Source organism: Hyperolius riggenbachi, chromosome 4, assembly GCF_040937935.1.
Source record: "Hyperolius riggenbachi isolate aHypRig1 chromosome 4, aHypRig1.pri, whole genome shotgun sequence".
Classification (NCBI taxonomy): domain Eukaryota; kingdom Metazoa; phylum Chordata; class Amphibia; order Anura; family Hyperoliidae; genus Hyperolius; species Hyperolius riggenbachi.
The window spans coordinates 164016993-164032505 of NC_090649.1; the positions used below are offsets into that span (position 1 = coordinate 164016993).

The 15513-nt window shown below is 42.9% G+C and overlaps 2 protein-coding genes across 4 annotated transcripts in view; one reads left to right on the forward strand and one right to left on the reverse strand.

The window, feature by feature from the left end:
- Positions 1-1613: 1613 nt before the first annotated feature.
- Positions 1614-10451, reverse strand: LOC137571584 (uncharacterized). 3 transcript variants are annotated; one of them, XM_068280914.1, is made up of 3 exons: positions 10290-10451; positions 8690-8831; positions 1614-3914 (listed from the first exon to the last, which is right to left on the reverse strand). In XM_068280914.1, the coding sequence occupies exons 2-3, from the start codon at positions 8793-8795 to the stop codon at positions 3313-3315; spliced, it is 708 nt and encodes a 235-aa protein (XP_068137015.1). In that variant the 5' UTR covers positions 8796-8831; positions 10290-10451; the 3' UTR covers positions 1614-3312. The 3 variants fall into 3 exon arrangements, with proteins under 3 accessions (XP_068137015.1, XP_068137014.1, XP_068137016.1); XM_068280913.1 differs by lacking the exon at positions 10290-10451 and adding an exon at positions 10149-10283; XM_068280915.1 differs by lacking the exon at positions 10290-10451 and adding an exon at positions 9838-9897.
- Positions 10323-15513, forward strand: part of GFM1 (G elongation factor mitochondrial 1) — a 74875-nt gene continuing 69684 nt past the window's right edge. The window contains exon 1 of the mRNA XM_068280912.1: positions 10323-10725. Coding sequence (XP_068137013.1) covers positions 10567-10725 — 159 coding nt within the window. The 5' untranslated portion in view covers positions 10323-10566. The remainder of the gene's footprint in view (positions 10726-15513) is intronic.

The window sequence follows — 15513 nt, forward strand, 5'->3', positions numbered from 1 at the left end:
TCAGACTTGTCGGCCTGTGTCTGGAAGGCTGCCAACTCTTCTGTGATGGTCTGTTCCTCTATGCACACTCCAGTGTGTGTTTTATTTACATAAGCCAGCAGCTTCTCTGCTATCTTATCAGTGATAGAAGAGAGCTGGATAAAAATCCTCCTCTGTTAGGCTGTGAAAGTAGCTGGCTGACACATACTGAGGAATTACAAACACAGGCACAGGCAGAGCTGTCTGCAGGAAGCCTGTAATGTTCAGTGCATGAGAGAAGAAGTGGACAGAAGGTAAACACACAAATGATCTTTTGAGATTCAAAAGGAAAGCTGTATACAGCCTGCTTGTGTATGGATGTATTTTCTATGTGTGGACATATTGTACATCAATCTACTTCCTGTTTTGGTGGCCATTTTGTTTGTTTATAAACAAACTTTTTAAAACTGTTTTTGACTACTTTTAATGCGGCGGGGAGCGGCGAAATTGTGACAGAGGGTAATAGGAGATGTCCCCTAACACACTGGTATGTTTACTTTTGTGCGATTTTAACCACTTCACCACTGAGGGGTTTTACCCCCTGAGCACCAGAGCAATTTTCACCTTTCAGCGCTCCTTCCATTCATTCGTCTATAACTTTATCATTACTTATCGCAATGAAATGAACTATATCTTGTTTTTTCCGCCACCAATTAGGCTTTCTTTAGGTGGGACAGTATGCCAAGAATTTTTTTTTCTAAATGTGTTTTAATGGGAAAATAGGAAAAATGTGGGGAAAAAAATAATTATTTTTCAGTTTTCGGCCATTATAGTTTTTAAATAATGCATGCTACTGTAATTAAAACCCATGAAATGTATTTGCCCTTTTGTCCCGGTTATAAAACCATTTAAATTATGTCCCTATCACAATGTTTGGCGCCAATATTTTATTTGGAAATAAAGGTGCATTTTTTTCATTTTTGCGTCCATCCCTAATTACAAGCCCATAGTTTATAAAGTAACAGTGTTATACCCTCTTGACATAAATATTTAAAAAGTTCAGTCCCTAAGGTAACTATTTATGTATTTTTTTTAATTGTAAATTTTTTAATTTTTTTTTAATTACAAAAAAAAAAAATGGGGAGTGTGGGAGGTAATGAGTTAATTTTATGTGTAAAAGTCATTTATTTGTATGTGAAAAATGTGTAGGGTGTAGTTTACTATTTGGCCACAAGATGGCCACAGTAACTTTTTGTTTTAATGTGACCTCCAAGCTTCCTTCCGGAAGCTTGGAGGAAGTATAAGGAGGCTGGACACGTGAGTTTTTTCTCACAATGATCGCGCTGCCCATAGGAGAGCAGCAGATCATTGCGGGGCTTAGATCAACGAACGGGAATGGATTTTCCCGTTCATTGATCTCTGGGCGAGCGGGCGGCGGCGTGTTTACTAGCGGCGGGCGGCGTGTTTACGAGCGGAAGCGCGGACAGCGTCGGGAACGCGGAAAGTACGTATTTCTCCGTCCCTGGTTGTTAAAGGATGGAAAAAGGGGCGGAGAAATACGTACGCCCGGGGGTAAAGTGGTTAACAATACAGATTCTCTTTAAGTGTGGCTGTATTCCTGTTATACACTAAAGCATGAAAAAAAGTCACATAAGTTTTGGGTTACATTTTTATTAAATATCTTCATCAGATGTGGAAAACACAATACAAAGAATGTTATATATGAAAATGTACCAATTGCAATCTCCAAGGTTTGTGTCGTCCTCTCCCCCTGCACAACCATCGCAAAGGTTACACCTCTTATAGCTAGATTTTGAATATCTTACTACATATACTACGTAACTCTCCATCAGGGTGTGAAGCACCAGTGTATGAATCCCTCATGGCCTCAGCCAGTGCATACCACCTGATGGACAGATGAACTAAGGCAGAAAACAGAAAGCTCCGATGTGATTCACCCCACCGCATCCCACTTACAACACCATTTCTGTAGGAATAGTCAATAACATGCAAATAATTCCGAGTTAATGCAGGAGTATGCAAATATATGCAGTTTGAAAATGGTCTGAAACAAAATCAAGGTGAGATTTGATTGGTCCATTTTCAAGCTGCAACTCAGAATCTCCATGACCATGTGACCATGTACTTATCGTCAGCTAAGGGAGGATGTTTAGCACTTTCCACTTATCCTACCCAACCAGAAAATGGCAGAAGCAGACCCCTATAGTGAATCTTTATATGAGGTCCAGTACTGCTGGACTCCAATATATATACGAGATCCAGTACTCCAATGACATGTCCAGTATTAGACAAAAGAATTAAAAAAAAACCATTTTTGGAGTCTGTTCCATTGCCTGGCTATTACTAAGTTTATTTCTGAATGTTTAAACTGGGCAAAGTGGAATTTAACTTAACACCACAAAAAAAAAAAAAAACACTAGGCCTAACAAAAGTAAATGGCAAAAATTGTATACAAAAAAAAAAATATTTGCTAACCTTAAAGAAAAATATGCAAGCCTGGAGGTAACAACATGAGCTCCATTTTATATTTTAACTTACAGCATGCAGGCCTTTGGGGTTAATGATTTAATGATGGTATAATTAAAATAGTTATGTATATTCTCCATTGCCCATGACTGTGAAGCATGCAAACTGTTCCTAACTGCCCCCTCTTGCTGCAACCACATATAAATTCATACCAGATAGGTTCACGTTTGCTGCAGCGGGTCAAGCAAAGATGCTGAGTTGTGTACAACATCGTATTCCAAATCTGCAAAACATGGTCCCAAGTGACGTCCCTCAGGTTTCAGTTAAAATGTGTGTGGGATTTGTGGTACATAGAGCAATACTTCACCAGAAGTATTTCAATGAAGAAGACTACCAAAACTTTCCGTCACCATTGAAGGCCCAGAGAATTTCAGAAACTAGTTGCAGGTGAAGCATACTCAAAAGAAGACAACATGTTTTGGTGAACACACTCCACTTAGACTTGGTGGGGAAAAATCTAAAAACGCCTTTGAAGCGCACCAGCGTGGTTCACACCTGGTAGCTATGGTAGATGGTGCATACTATAGATACAGGTGGAATTAACAGGCTTTGATTTTCCAAAGTTCAACCAAAGTTTATTTCCCTAGAGCTACCTGGATTTCTTGTGGTACTGTATCAATAAAGCTGATGTTTTCTTACCTAGTATGCATTGCATATAACATATTCTAAGGCTATCGAATTACCCAAGATCTTCAATAGCTCAATAAAACCTACACATAAGATAAATGCTCTTCTTGTAATATACTGTTATACAGGGGTCATTAGCAGTTTATTGTACTCCTGAGGTGCATTTTGTAAACATGTACTCTACTTGTCTTTGTATCTTTTATAACGGTGTGTGCTATGTTCTCTAGATCTAGATCTACGTCGGTTTTCTCGTTCTCTCCAGTTTGTACTGGCTTCATCAGATTCACGTGACCCATTTTCTTTCTCCACATGCTTTGGTTGTTGCTCTTGATTTTCTTTGATTTGACTAAGCCGGTGAACTGCAAACTTAAGAGAGTTATTTGTTTTATTGAGAGAATGCAGCATTTCTTTTTGAAATGACAGCATCTTGGTGACATAGAAGTCCATGGTGTTTGAGCATTCCTTAATTCCGTTACTCAGCTTAGATACTTGTCTTCCCAGATAAGCCATCTCAGATGTGACTGTGGCTAAGCCCCCATTCATCAGATGATAGAGCATCATGTATTCTGTGTAACAGTGCTGTGCATACTGACTTCCAGCAAAACAATCACTTTCACCAGCTGTTTCGTGGTTTGCTTCTCCTCCTGCCTGACTGAAGGCATTCACTAGCTCTGGGGGGCTAGCAGTAGGATGAGCATCTTTCTTCCCTGTAGAGCTAATTGCATCCAGTAACTGAGTCTGACAATGAGAGTTCCTGCTGGAGTCTGTACTCTGTTCAGAATCTGAAGACAAAAGAACATGTTCAGTTTAAAGGGTTAGTCCACCCGAACTCAGTATCTTAGTTACAAGAGGACCCTAATATCAGTACCTTGTGTTAAACATACACTTGATAAAGTTTTAGGTTTTATTGTATAATAATATAAACTGTTGTAATTAGTATTTATTGTACAGTAGCTGAGACCAGACAAAAACTTTGAGCAGCTGGAATGGGGGAGGAGGTGGGAAGAGGACAGGACACTGCTTCAAACAGTAAGAGAGGTCAGACATGCTGAACGTCACATCCCAAGGTGGAGGGACACTGGCTAAGAGCAGTGAGTTGAGGAGGGGGTTAACTTCCCCCTAACTCCTCCTCAAACATGACAGCCTCAACACTAATTTGAAACCAGGAGAAACTATAAGAGCGGTCTTGTACCCAAAGCCATTGTGCAGAACACACAGCGGAAACCTTATTATACATTACCTAGCTGCATAGTGATTGGCTGGCTGCACAGCACTTGCTAACTAACGAGGAAGTGGCGGAGATAAAATCTCCGGGAGCAGGTAATGTATAATTAGGCTTCCGCTGCACATTCTGCATAATGGCATTAGGTACAGGACTGCCCCAAGGACTGCCTCTGTTCTTCGCCCAACTGCATGGCCCCCCTGCCACTGCAGGGTGGGGAAGGGTTGGGGGCCTATAGTTACGCCACTGAATGAAAAGGTGAGTCTTTGAGGGCTCTTTGAAGCAATTAAAAGGTGTGGGCAAGTCTGATGACTGACCTACCTACCTCAACCTACTTTCGTCAGAACACTGCTTCAGGTCCATCTCCACCAGGACTTCCAGGCACAGGAACTCTTTTCCTCTGAGCTGTCATGGCCCTCAACTCAAGCTCCCCACGCAATACCAATCTCCACTGTGTAATGTAAAATGTAATTTGTGAATGTCCCATCCCTTTTGTGTGTACCCCTGTATGTATCCATGTGTGTGCCCATGAAGAGTATGTATGATTTTTCCGCTGGTGAGTTGGATGCAGGGTCATTAAAAACTATTCCCCCTCCGAGTCATAGCAACTCAGAGGAGAAGTAATTCAGGGTGTGGTGATTGCTGGAACCCCAAATTACCCTTGTGCTGAGTACCAAAATAACCTGCTTCGCCCATGAAGGTCTGCTGTGCTATCTTTGCCAACAACAATTCCTTGCATGATACCCTGTACTTGGCAATTACAATCTATTCTGATTCTAATGAAAAAATCCAGGGCACTGCTGCAGATTGGAATTAAAGAAACTCTGTATAAAAAAAAATGCCCCTGGGGGGTACTCACCTCGGGAGGGGGAAGCCTCTGGATCCTATTGAGGCCTCCCCCATCCTCCTCTGTCCCACGGTGGTCTTTGTCTGCCCCTCTGAAGGCACAGCCGACAATTTGTCAGGCTGTTCAATATTTACCTTCCCTGGCTCCAGCGGGTGGCGCTGTTGTGGCTCTCTGCTCGGAAATAGCCGATCCCAGTTGGGTCCGCTCTACTGCGCAGGTGCAGGAGACTTGCGCCTGCGCAGTATGCAGACCTGACTAGGATCGGCTATTTTAGAGCCGAGAGCTGCTACTGCGCCTGCGCTGGAGCTGGAAAGGTACATTTTTACATCCTTGCCATTTGGGGAGCTGTATCGCCGCCGCCGTAGGATGGGGGAGGCCTCGATAGGATCCAGAGGCTTCCCCTTCCCGAGGTGAGTACCCCCCAGGGGCGTTTTTTCTTAATACGGATTTTCATTAAGATACTCGGGGCCTTATGCAATTCACTTTTTCACCTGAGTTTTCTCCTAGGTGATATTTTTAAACTCAGTAAAATGCCTTTTAAGCCACCAGAAAGCAAGAAAATGTTCAAAATAATTTTGATATTTCTTTTTCGCCTACTTTTTGGCACTTTTTTAGTTGAAAAGTGATGGAAAGTTATTTTAAATCAAAAATGAAAAATTATCTCCCAGGAGAAAAATCAGGTGAAAAAGTGAATTGCATATGGCCCTCTGGGTGAAGCATTGTGTCTGCCACTGATTTTAAACTTTGTTTGATATTTGCTGCTGAGATCCCTTTCAACCATTCAGTGGTTTGATTGAATAAGAGGGCTTTTTAGAGAGCTTAAAGGGAACCTAAACTGAGAAGGATATGGATTTTTCCTTTTAAAATAATACCAGTTGCCTGAATCGCCTGCTGATCCTGTGTCTCTAATACTTTTAGCCATAGCCCCTGAACAAGCATGCAGATCAGGTGCTCTGACTGAAATCAGACTGGATTAGCTGCATGCTTGTTTCAGGGTGTGATTCAGCCACTATTGCAGCCACAGAGATCAGCTGGACTGCCAGGGTACTGGTATTGTTTAACTGGAAACATCCATATCACTCTCAGTTAAGGTTCCCTTTAAGGCTAGGCTCTCACTTGAGCCAGACCTCCAATGGCCAGTGGGAGTGGACAGTGTCCACTCTGATGGTCTATTGCGGTCTGGGTGTTGCCAAGCGCAACCATGGGCTATATAGGAAATGCATATTCTCTCGGGGAACAAAAGTGTGGTCCGCTTACCGCAAGCAGACCAACAGGTGTGAATGGATCCGCTTTATAAAATAAGATCCATCTACTGTCAGTTTTCCAATGTGGTGAAACGGACAAAAAAGGAGGGTTTCTTTTCTTTTTATTACACTTACTTTATATTTATCCATGTCTTCCATATTATGCAATTAATGTTACATTTTAGCAAGTTCATTGTATACAGGGTACTGATATACCGTAGCTCTTTCTGATTGAAATTAGACTGATTTGTATTTTTCAAGGAGTGTTTTTGTACAAGTGGATCCTGGCAGATTGAATCATCCAGTAGTAAAGGTAAATAATGATTCCACATATTGCTGCTGCTGTTGCTGCTACAATATTAGTGGAAATGGTTGGCTTAATCATAGAAGATAAATGGGAATAAAAGAGATGTGAGGGACTCCTCAGGAAAAAATGCAGAGGTACTGCCTGTCTGAATCACAGTTTCGTTTTTTAAATCTTTGACTCTTAAATTTCTATACAGGAAGGCTGGTGCATCTGCTTTTGCCATCTTTAATCTACTGTATATAAGAAAGATGGTTGGTTACCTTCAGGGGCCTTGCTAGCCCCAAAGATCAGTGGCACGTGCCATGGATCTATTCTGGGGTGCCCCGGATGTCCCCCAGGCAGAGTCAGAGCTGTGGAGCCTCTGTTGAGCATGCTGGGAGCTATGGTGCCTCAATAAGGGCATGTTGAGTGCAGTGGTGCCATGCTGGCCTGGGTGCTGTGGTGTCTTCATAGGGCATGCAGAAAGCTGTGGTTATTCTATGGGGCATGCTGAGAGTTGTGGTACCTCAATGGGAGGCCCGTGGGAGCATGGGAGGGGGTCCACTAGAAGGTCAGGGAATGCAATCGGGGGACTGCCAGATAACCTTGCAGCAGGCCAGCCCGCCCATCAGAAAGCCAGACCAGTCAGCACAGAAGCCAAGTAACTCTGCCGAGTTATGTTTAAGTGGAACTGCCTTTTTACAGTATGTGATATGCTACATGTATGTATTTATTTTTTGTATTAATGGAGAGGGGGATTTATCCAACATTTTGCTGGGCAGGCCTAGTTAGACCACTGTTATGTTGATGTAAATTTGGCTCCACTCCTGACCACACCCATATTCTGGTATGTGGCCCCACCCATTTTTCGGCTGGAGTTCCCAAAAGTGCCCCGGATCTCTTAGGATCCTAACAACACCCCTGGTTACCTTAACGTTACAAATTGCCCAGCAAGCTCATGGTTAACCAGAACTCCTAGGAGTGTGTAGGGGCTAAGAAGGACCAAAAAGCCCTTTTACTAACATGCTATGAAAAACAGAAGTTAGCCTTCTTAAAACAGAATAATCGCTAATACCTTCTGTTTTAAGAAGGCAAACTTCTGTTTTGGTTACCTAAATGAGAACCTATGTCTAACCTGAGTCATAATTTGTGACCTCGCCTTCCTTCCTCACAAAGATGCTCCTAGTGGCCTGGCCCACTGTTACTATCTTTAGTCATGTAGTACTGAGGACAGAATTAGTGGACACCAGTCTAATGATGCAATGCAAAATGGGAGGAGGCATTGTCTCCTCCCCTGTCCCAGGGGTCCCTCTGCAACTACATCCAGTGGTCTCTTGTTTTTTCTGGAGCGCGACCCATGTTTATCAACTGAGTCATCATAACGGAGTGGAGACGGTCCTTCTCCACGTGTCCGAAATTGTGGTTGCCTATAGCAACCCACGTTTGTGAGTTATTTATTTACATTTCACATTTCCCAGAAATACTACACTATTGGCGCTCCTGGTACTCTTTCGGTCTCTTTTTCTTACCGGTACCTGGCTTTTCAAGCCTGAAATTCATCTACCCAACCTCACAGAACCAAATTTAGTGATAGTTGGCAATGGGAGTAATCTAGTGATGAAGGAAGGGAGCAGGCACACTAGTGAACCCTGCACTCTAAACTCCAATTTTACACAGTATGAGAAATTAATCTGTAGAAACACGTGGTTACCACATCCTTGCAGGTGCTCAATCAGCTCTACTAGACTTTTTTTTCACAAAAGTTTAGCTTTCTTTCAAGGGGACAGTAAGAGTGGTGACCTGTTCAACTTTGCCTGTAGAACATATAATTGCTATAAATGTGTGTATGCGTAATAAAAATGCCACAATGGAATTTAACACTAATCACAAGTGCCATAGACAGGTCATTATTGAGCCTCCTGGAATCGTATGATGATTGACTATAATTATCTGCTTACCGGGCAATGTATCACTTGGGGCACCTCTGGTCCTGAGATCCTCTCTTTTTACATCACTTGCTGTACCTCTGGAACTGAGCACCTCTCTTTTTATATTCTTACTCATACTTGCAAGTCTGTGTCCACAATTCTCACCTTACTCCTGTAATAGGACGTTATAAATGTTAGTGCTACTGTACTTGTATATTTTAGACATTAAAGCACATTTAAAAAGGAACTCTAGATAGAATGTAAAAAAAAAGTCATGCTTATGACTGCAAACTAGTTTGCAGTAAAAAAATGATATTAAAATAATATAAAATAACAACAAGGAGAAGACAGGTCCCTCATCCCCCCATTGACAACAGGCTGATGCCTCCTGGCACCATCTACCTAGCACTGATGTTACCAGTCATGTAAAAATAACAGAGGCAGATGGGAGTATGTCTGATGGCACTCCCTACTGTGGCCCTGCCTTCCCAGCAACTGACAGCCTATCATTACACAGCATTTTACACAGCACTTTGCAATGTCCAGAACCATTAACATTTATCCTTGCATCAGTTGAAGCTCATAGTCTAATGTTCCTACCACATACAATGGTTGGCCAATTTTACCACGTACATGTAGTATGAGGACCCCGCGGGAAACCTCATAGACCAATGGCCACTCCCTGCATGCAGCAATTTGGTTGCAACCACTCATTTGTAAGAAATAAGAGGCCCACCAGGAAATACTAACTCTAAAATTGCACACCAGGACCCTCGCCCATAGCCGGTGTGCTTTGGGCATGGCGCACACTTCAGCTACTGCCTCTGCTCGCACAACTTTACTAAACCTATTCAATTGGTGGCATGGATAGTGTTTCCCACTGGGTCCCCTTTTTCTTACAAATTAGTGGTCATAACCAAATTGCCACGAGCAGGAAGCCATTGGTTCGTGTGTAGATGACCAAATTGTTTCAGATCAATTTTGCAATCCGATTGGACCGGTAGGAAATGATCTAATAGATCCGTCTAATAGATCTGATCTTATGGAAAAATGTACCATGTAGATGAGATTTAGGCTAGGGGTTTTAGGGAAGGGTCTGATGCTGTGCGGCATCCTAAAACCAAGTATTGGGAGAGCTATTACGTATTTTCATATACTTGATGCCCAGTTATTATTACCCATATCACTTGTACACTAGTAGTGTTCTCAGTTACAGTTGTTATGGCCTCATGCACCCTCAACTGCTAACATACTAGCCAACTGCCTCACACCAATGTACCACTTATCTAGTAGTAGTAAACAATGGAAACTATCTGTCTTGATTATGAAGCAACTTTGATGGTGTACATGTAACCTAATAAAATTTGCTTTGTCTCTTGGTTGTTTGTATTAAGGTTGCTTAATTTAATAACACCAAATAAAACTATGATAAAAACGTCACTGGCAATTTAGGTGTTTTGCCAGGCAATATTAACCAATCCAATCCTACCCTCAAACAGTAGACGGTAACTAGACTAGTAGTACGTCCTCGATTACAGAAGAAATCAATCACGTATAGAGCAGCCAAACTGTATATGAACACTAGATGGCGCTCACGTCCCCCCAACCGCCGTACTTGTATATTACATACTGCGGAGCAGGAAGCGGTAGCGCAGCATCCTCGCTCTCTCCTGTGGTTGGTGACGGGGCTGTCACTATACGGCATATGCTCCAAGGTCAACGCACGGATCCGCCATTTTTGTTTAGGGCATTACCACTAGTCTTAGAAAAGTAGGGAGTAGTATAGGGATGTATCACATTTCTGGAACAGATCCATATAACCTGTGATATAGAATAGAATTTTCACCGATCACGCGATATAACTTCATCTATGGAAATAAAGTTTGCGCTCCAATTACCGGAAGTCAATGCGTCCTTTGCCGGTGTCAGACCCGGAAGTGTTTCTCTTCTGCTGTTCAGAGATCAACGTGACTTTCAGGTGCTGGAGAACCATGGGCATACTGCGAGCCGCCTCTGTCATCGGCCCCTGGCTGACACATGGCGTTGGGGTGACTGTTAGAAGTCAGGTGAGGAAAGTGTGGCATACAGGTGTCTTCTGATTGCTGGCTGCATCCTGGCACAAGATCTGCGGAGTGCCTGAAGTGAATAAAGCCTGTAGCCTTGCCACACCGCAGGACTTAAACGGAGTCTGAAGGGAGAGGCATAAGAAGGCTGACATGTTTATTTTATTTTAAACATTGCACTCTTCCTGGCTGCCCGATTGATCATCTGCTTCTAATAATTGTAGTCATAGACTCTGAACAAGCATGCCAGAATGATCAGCAGGATAGTCAGGCAACTGGTATTATTTAAACATGAATAAATATGGCAGCCTCCATATACCTTTTGTTTCAGGTTCCCTTTAAAGAGAGACCTACCTAAAAGGTTGATTTATGTATTTCTTTTGAAGCAATACTAGTTGCCTAGCAGTCCTCCTGATCCTGTGCCTCTAATACTTTTAGCCAGAGACCCTGAACAAGCATATGTAGACCAGGTACTCTGACTCAGATTTTACTGGCTAAGCCATATACTTGTTCCAGGGTTTCGACTGATTGATTGTTTACAAGGAAATAAATATGGCAGCCTTCAGATCAATCTCACCTCGGGGCCCTTTAAGAAAAATGCAATAAAAAAGTGTGTGTGTGTGTGTGTGTGTATATATATCATCTAAGCTGCAGGTGTGCATTCCAGGAGTGTTATAGAAATGGTCTGGGAGTTTTTTTTTTTTTTTAAGAATTGTCATCTGTATTAGGCACAGAATATATGCACACCATGCGGTTCTTTACTCTGCGATGGTGTCTTTTAAGTGACCTGGTAGTGAGATAAAAGATACTATTAGTAAAGTAGTGTGACCATTCCCCATGAAGTACCATGACTGTACTTAGTTATTGCTATCCCTGTTCTTTTCCACATTAATATATAATAGGATATATTAAAAAAAAGCCAGCACTCCAAAGATGAAGTAGGGGAAGTTTAAAGTGGACCTGAACTCTTGCACAGGTCAGAAGGAAAACAGAGAGAAATATACCCTGTATGTATTTAGAGAGTTTGGCCTGTTAAAGGGAACCTAAACTGAGAAGGATGAGGATTTTTCCTTTTAAAATAATACCAGTTGCCTGACTCTCCTGCTGATCCTGTTTCTCTAATACTTTTAGCCACAGCCCCTGAACAAGCATGCAGATCAGGTGCTCTGACTGAAGTCAGACTGGATTAGCTGCATGCTTGTTTCGGGGTGTGATTCAGCCACTACTGCAGCTAAAGAGATCAGCAGGACTGCCAGGCAACTGGTATTATTTAAAAGGAAACACCCATATCCCTCTCAGTTAAGGTTCCCTTTAAATTCCCTCTCATTTGTGTCTAATCACAAGCTGTAATCTGATCTCTGCCCTGGGTCACATGACTGCCATGGCAGATAAGCTAATTTGAAAGCACAGGCTGTTAACAATATGTCTCCTTCCATGAATCAGGAAGTAGAAATAGTGCAAATTTATTTTAGAATTTGTATCAGCTGTAACAAAGAAATGGGTTTTTGTTTTGTTTTTATGGCAGAGAGGACGTTTTGAGTTCAGGTCCGCTTTAAAGGAGTACTGTAGGGGGATAGAGGGAAAAAAGTTAAACTTAAGTTGAAATTCCGGTTCACTTCCGTAATTTTCCACTTTAAAGTTGGAAAACCACTGCACCTGCGCGGCTGAGTCCTTGCTCCTGCTAATGTCACAGGGAGCGTAGTGCGCAGTAGCCGACTGTACTGTGGCTGCGCAGTACGCTCCCGGTGACGCAGCAGGAGTGAGGATGCGGCCACGCAGGGCAGTGGTTTTTCGACTTTACAGTCGGAAATTGTAGAAGTGAACCGGCGGCAGGGACCGAAGCATCGGTGAGTGCCTGCACAGGACATCTGCACGGGACCATTAGAAGCCCCAGGTAAGTTCAACTTTTTTTTTTTTTCTTTTCCCCTACAGTACTCCTTTAAGCCATCATGAAAAAAAAATGCAAAAGTTTCAGGGCCACTGGGACCCTTTTCACGTGGCTTTGTTTGCATGGACACATTGTCCATACACAGGTGGCTGCTAAAATCCAGGTTAAACTGCAGTGAATCAAAACTGCGCTGAATGAAAGTAGTCAGCGCTCCATTGGCATAGCCATCCTTTAGTAAATGTGACCTCACTACAGAGTCATTTTGGCACTAGTCTAGTTTAGGGTCCCTAAAAGGAAACCACATAAGGAATAGTTCTCCAGTTACAGTACCCTCTACAGCAGGGGTCTCAAACTCGCGGCCCGGGGGCCATTTGCGGCCCTCGATACAATATTTTGTGGCCCTCGCCGGCAAAAGCTTCCTTATAGTTCGCTTCAGTGCTCCCAAGTAATCCCCGCCGCTAAACGAGGGCTGCAGAGCCCCCAAATCGCCCGGGGGGCAATCCGCTGCCATTTCCTGGAAGGGGCAGAGCTTTCAGCTTCAGCTCTGCCCCTCCTGACGTCAATCGTCGGAACGGATCGACGCCTCTCCCCGCCCCTCTCTGTGAAGGAAGAGTGAGACGGGCGGGCAGAGGCGGCGATGCGCCGCGATTGTGAAATTCCTTATGCGGCCCAGCCTCCTCCTGTCTTTGCCTCCTGCGGCCCCCCAGGTAAATTGAGTTTGAGACCCCTGCTCTACAGCATGAAGATGTGATTGGCCAGTGTGGGAGTTTACTTCAACCTATCCGGAACCTTGCAGTCCGAGAGGATGTCGTCCACCCAACTACGTTAGCAAAATTTTTCTGAGGTTTCCTGCTGGGCCCCTTAAACTTGACTAGCACCATCATTTTAAAGTATAACTGCATTTGTAAAGTACATTGATCTGAAATGTCAGCCGATGTGCACACTCGTAAACCCTGCACAATGTGTGAACTAAAGGGCCAGATCTCCCCTATCTGGGCCACCGGGCTTACTATTACGTTTACTTAGCAGTATTGAAATTAATATGCTAAATATAAATTTGTCTTCTTAGATCAAAAGGTATTTATAATTATTGAGCTTTATACGGACTCGAAGTAACTCTCCCATGATTCGTCACTTCTAAATATGCAAATCATTTGTTTTTCATTCTATTCTTGAAAGCCAGAAACACATCCAGAGGTAATATGCATTGTTTAGTAGGAAATAAATGTCAGCCTCCATATCCCACTCACTTTAGGCCAGAAACCCAATAGGAGCGATTTCAAAAAGCTCTTGCTAATGCAATGCTATTGGGGATTTTTATAAAATCACATCACTCAAGTGAAATCCCACCCATAGCATTACATTAGTAAGAGTTTTCAAATCGCAAAGTGCTCAGGAAATTGCTCCTAGTGGGTTTCTGGCCTTAGGTGTGCTTGAACTAGAGCTAATCAGTGATATGCAGATAATTCTGAGTTGATGCAGATTCTATGATAATTTTACAAGCTTGGGGTCTAACCAATCAGATGCAGCAGAAGGTGCTTTTTGATTGTTCCATTTCCAATTTGTAAAATTTGCAGAAAAATGTGCATTAACTAAAGGTGGGTACACACGTCAGATAAAAGTCTTTGGAAAATAAAAGATCACAGACCAATTTTACCCCCATTCATGTAGTATGAGAGCCATACTCTACACAGTCTATTCTATGGAGCTGAACTCCCCATCAGATAAAAATCTTTGCAAGATGCTGCACACAAAGATGCTGTACACATGCAACAGATCAGTATCTGCAAAAGATCAATCCCTGCAAAAGATCCATTCCTGCAAAATGCCTTCATAGTCTATGACATCTGCAGATCCTCATACACACCTTGTTCAATGGACATTCATCTGCAGATCAGACAATTATCTGCCGATCTGAAGATCCAACCTGGTGGATCTGATCTACAGATAATTGTCTGTTAAACAAGGTGTGTATGAGATCTGCAGATATCATAGACTATGAATGCAGTTTGCAGGAACGGATCTTTTGCAGGAACGGATCTTTTGCAGGAACTGATCTTTTGCAGATACTGATCTTTTGCATGTGTATAGCATCTTTGTGTGCAGCATCTTGCAAAGATTTTTATCTGATGGGGAGTTCAGCTCCATAGAATATTCTGTCTAGAGTATGGCTCTCATACTACATGAAAGGGGGTAAAATTGGTCTGTGATCTTTCATTTTCCAAAGACTTTTATCTGACGTGTGTACACACCTTAAGAAATGCTAGCATCTCCTTGCCTTTACCGAAGCCTGCAGCTGTGCTATCTGAACAGCCACACTGCACAGGATGCCTCGTGCAGTAGCATGGAGCCGCTGCGCGGGCTTGGTGGAAAAAGTCAAGGCCGTTCAGCTCTGTGCTATTGCACAGGCTCAAGACATTTGCACCTGATTAGTGCGCCCATGCTCTGTCTCTTCTGGGGTTCCCCAGCTAGAACAATGGGGGGGGGGGTAGCCTCTGGAGGATCCAGAGCCTTCCCTCTTTACTTGGGTAACCACCCAAATTGGGCATTTTTTCTCTAGGTACAGTAGAGTCCTGGTTATCCAAAACTCAACTAATCAGAAGTCTCAACCAACCAGCAAAAATCGCCAGCAGTGGCCAACTTTTTAGGCTGTTTGTGGGCTCTGCTGAGTTTAGACTGGCTTCAATTGCTCCCCCCAGGTTAATATATTTTCAATTACTGTTTTTTTAACATTTAAATCCGAGTTCATAGAGTGGGTTATAGTACTGCATTAGCTAGGCTGATTGTTAACATTGAGTTAAATCAACCGGAACGTAGACTTATCTGATCAGCCGGAGACTCTACTGTACATAGTCTATCATACATTTTGGGTTTATTATAATACTTTAATGCAAAGTCACATG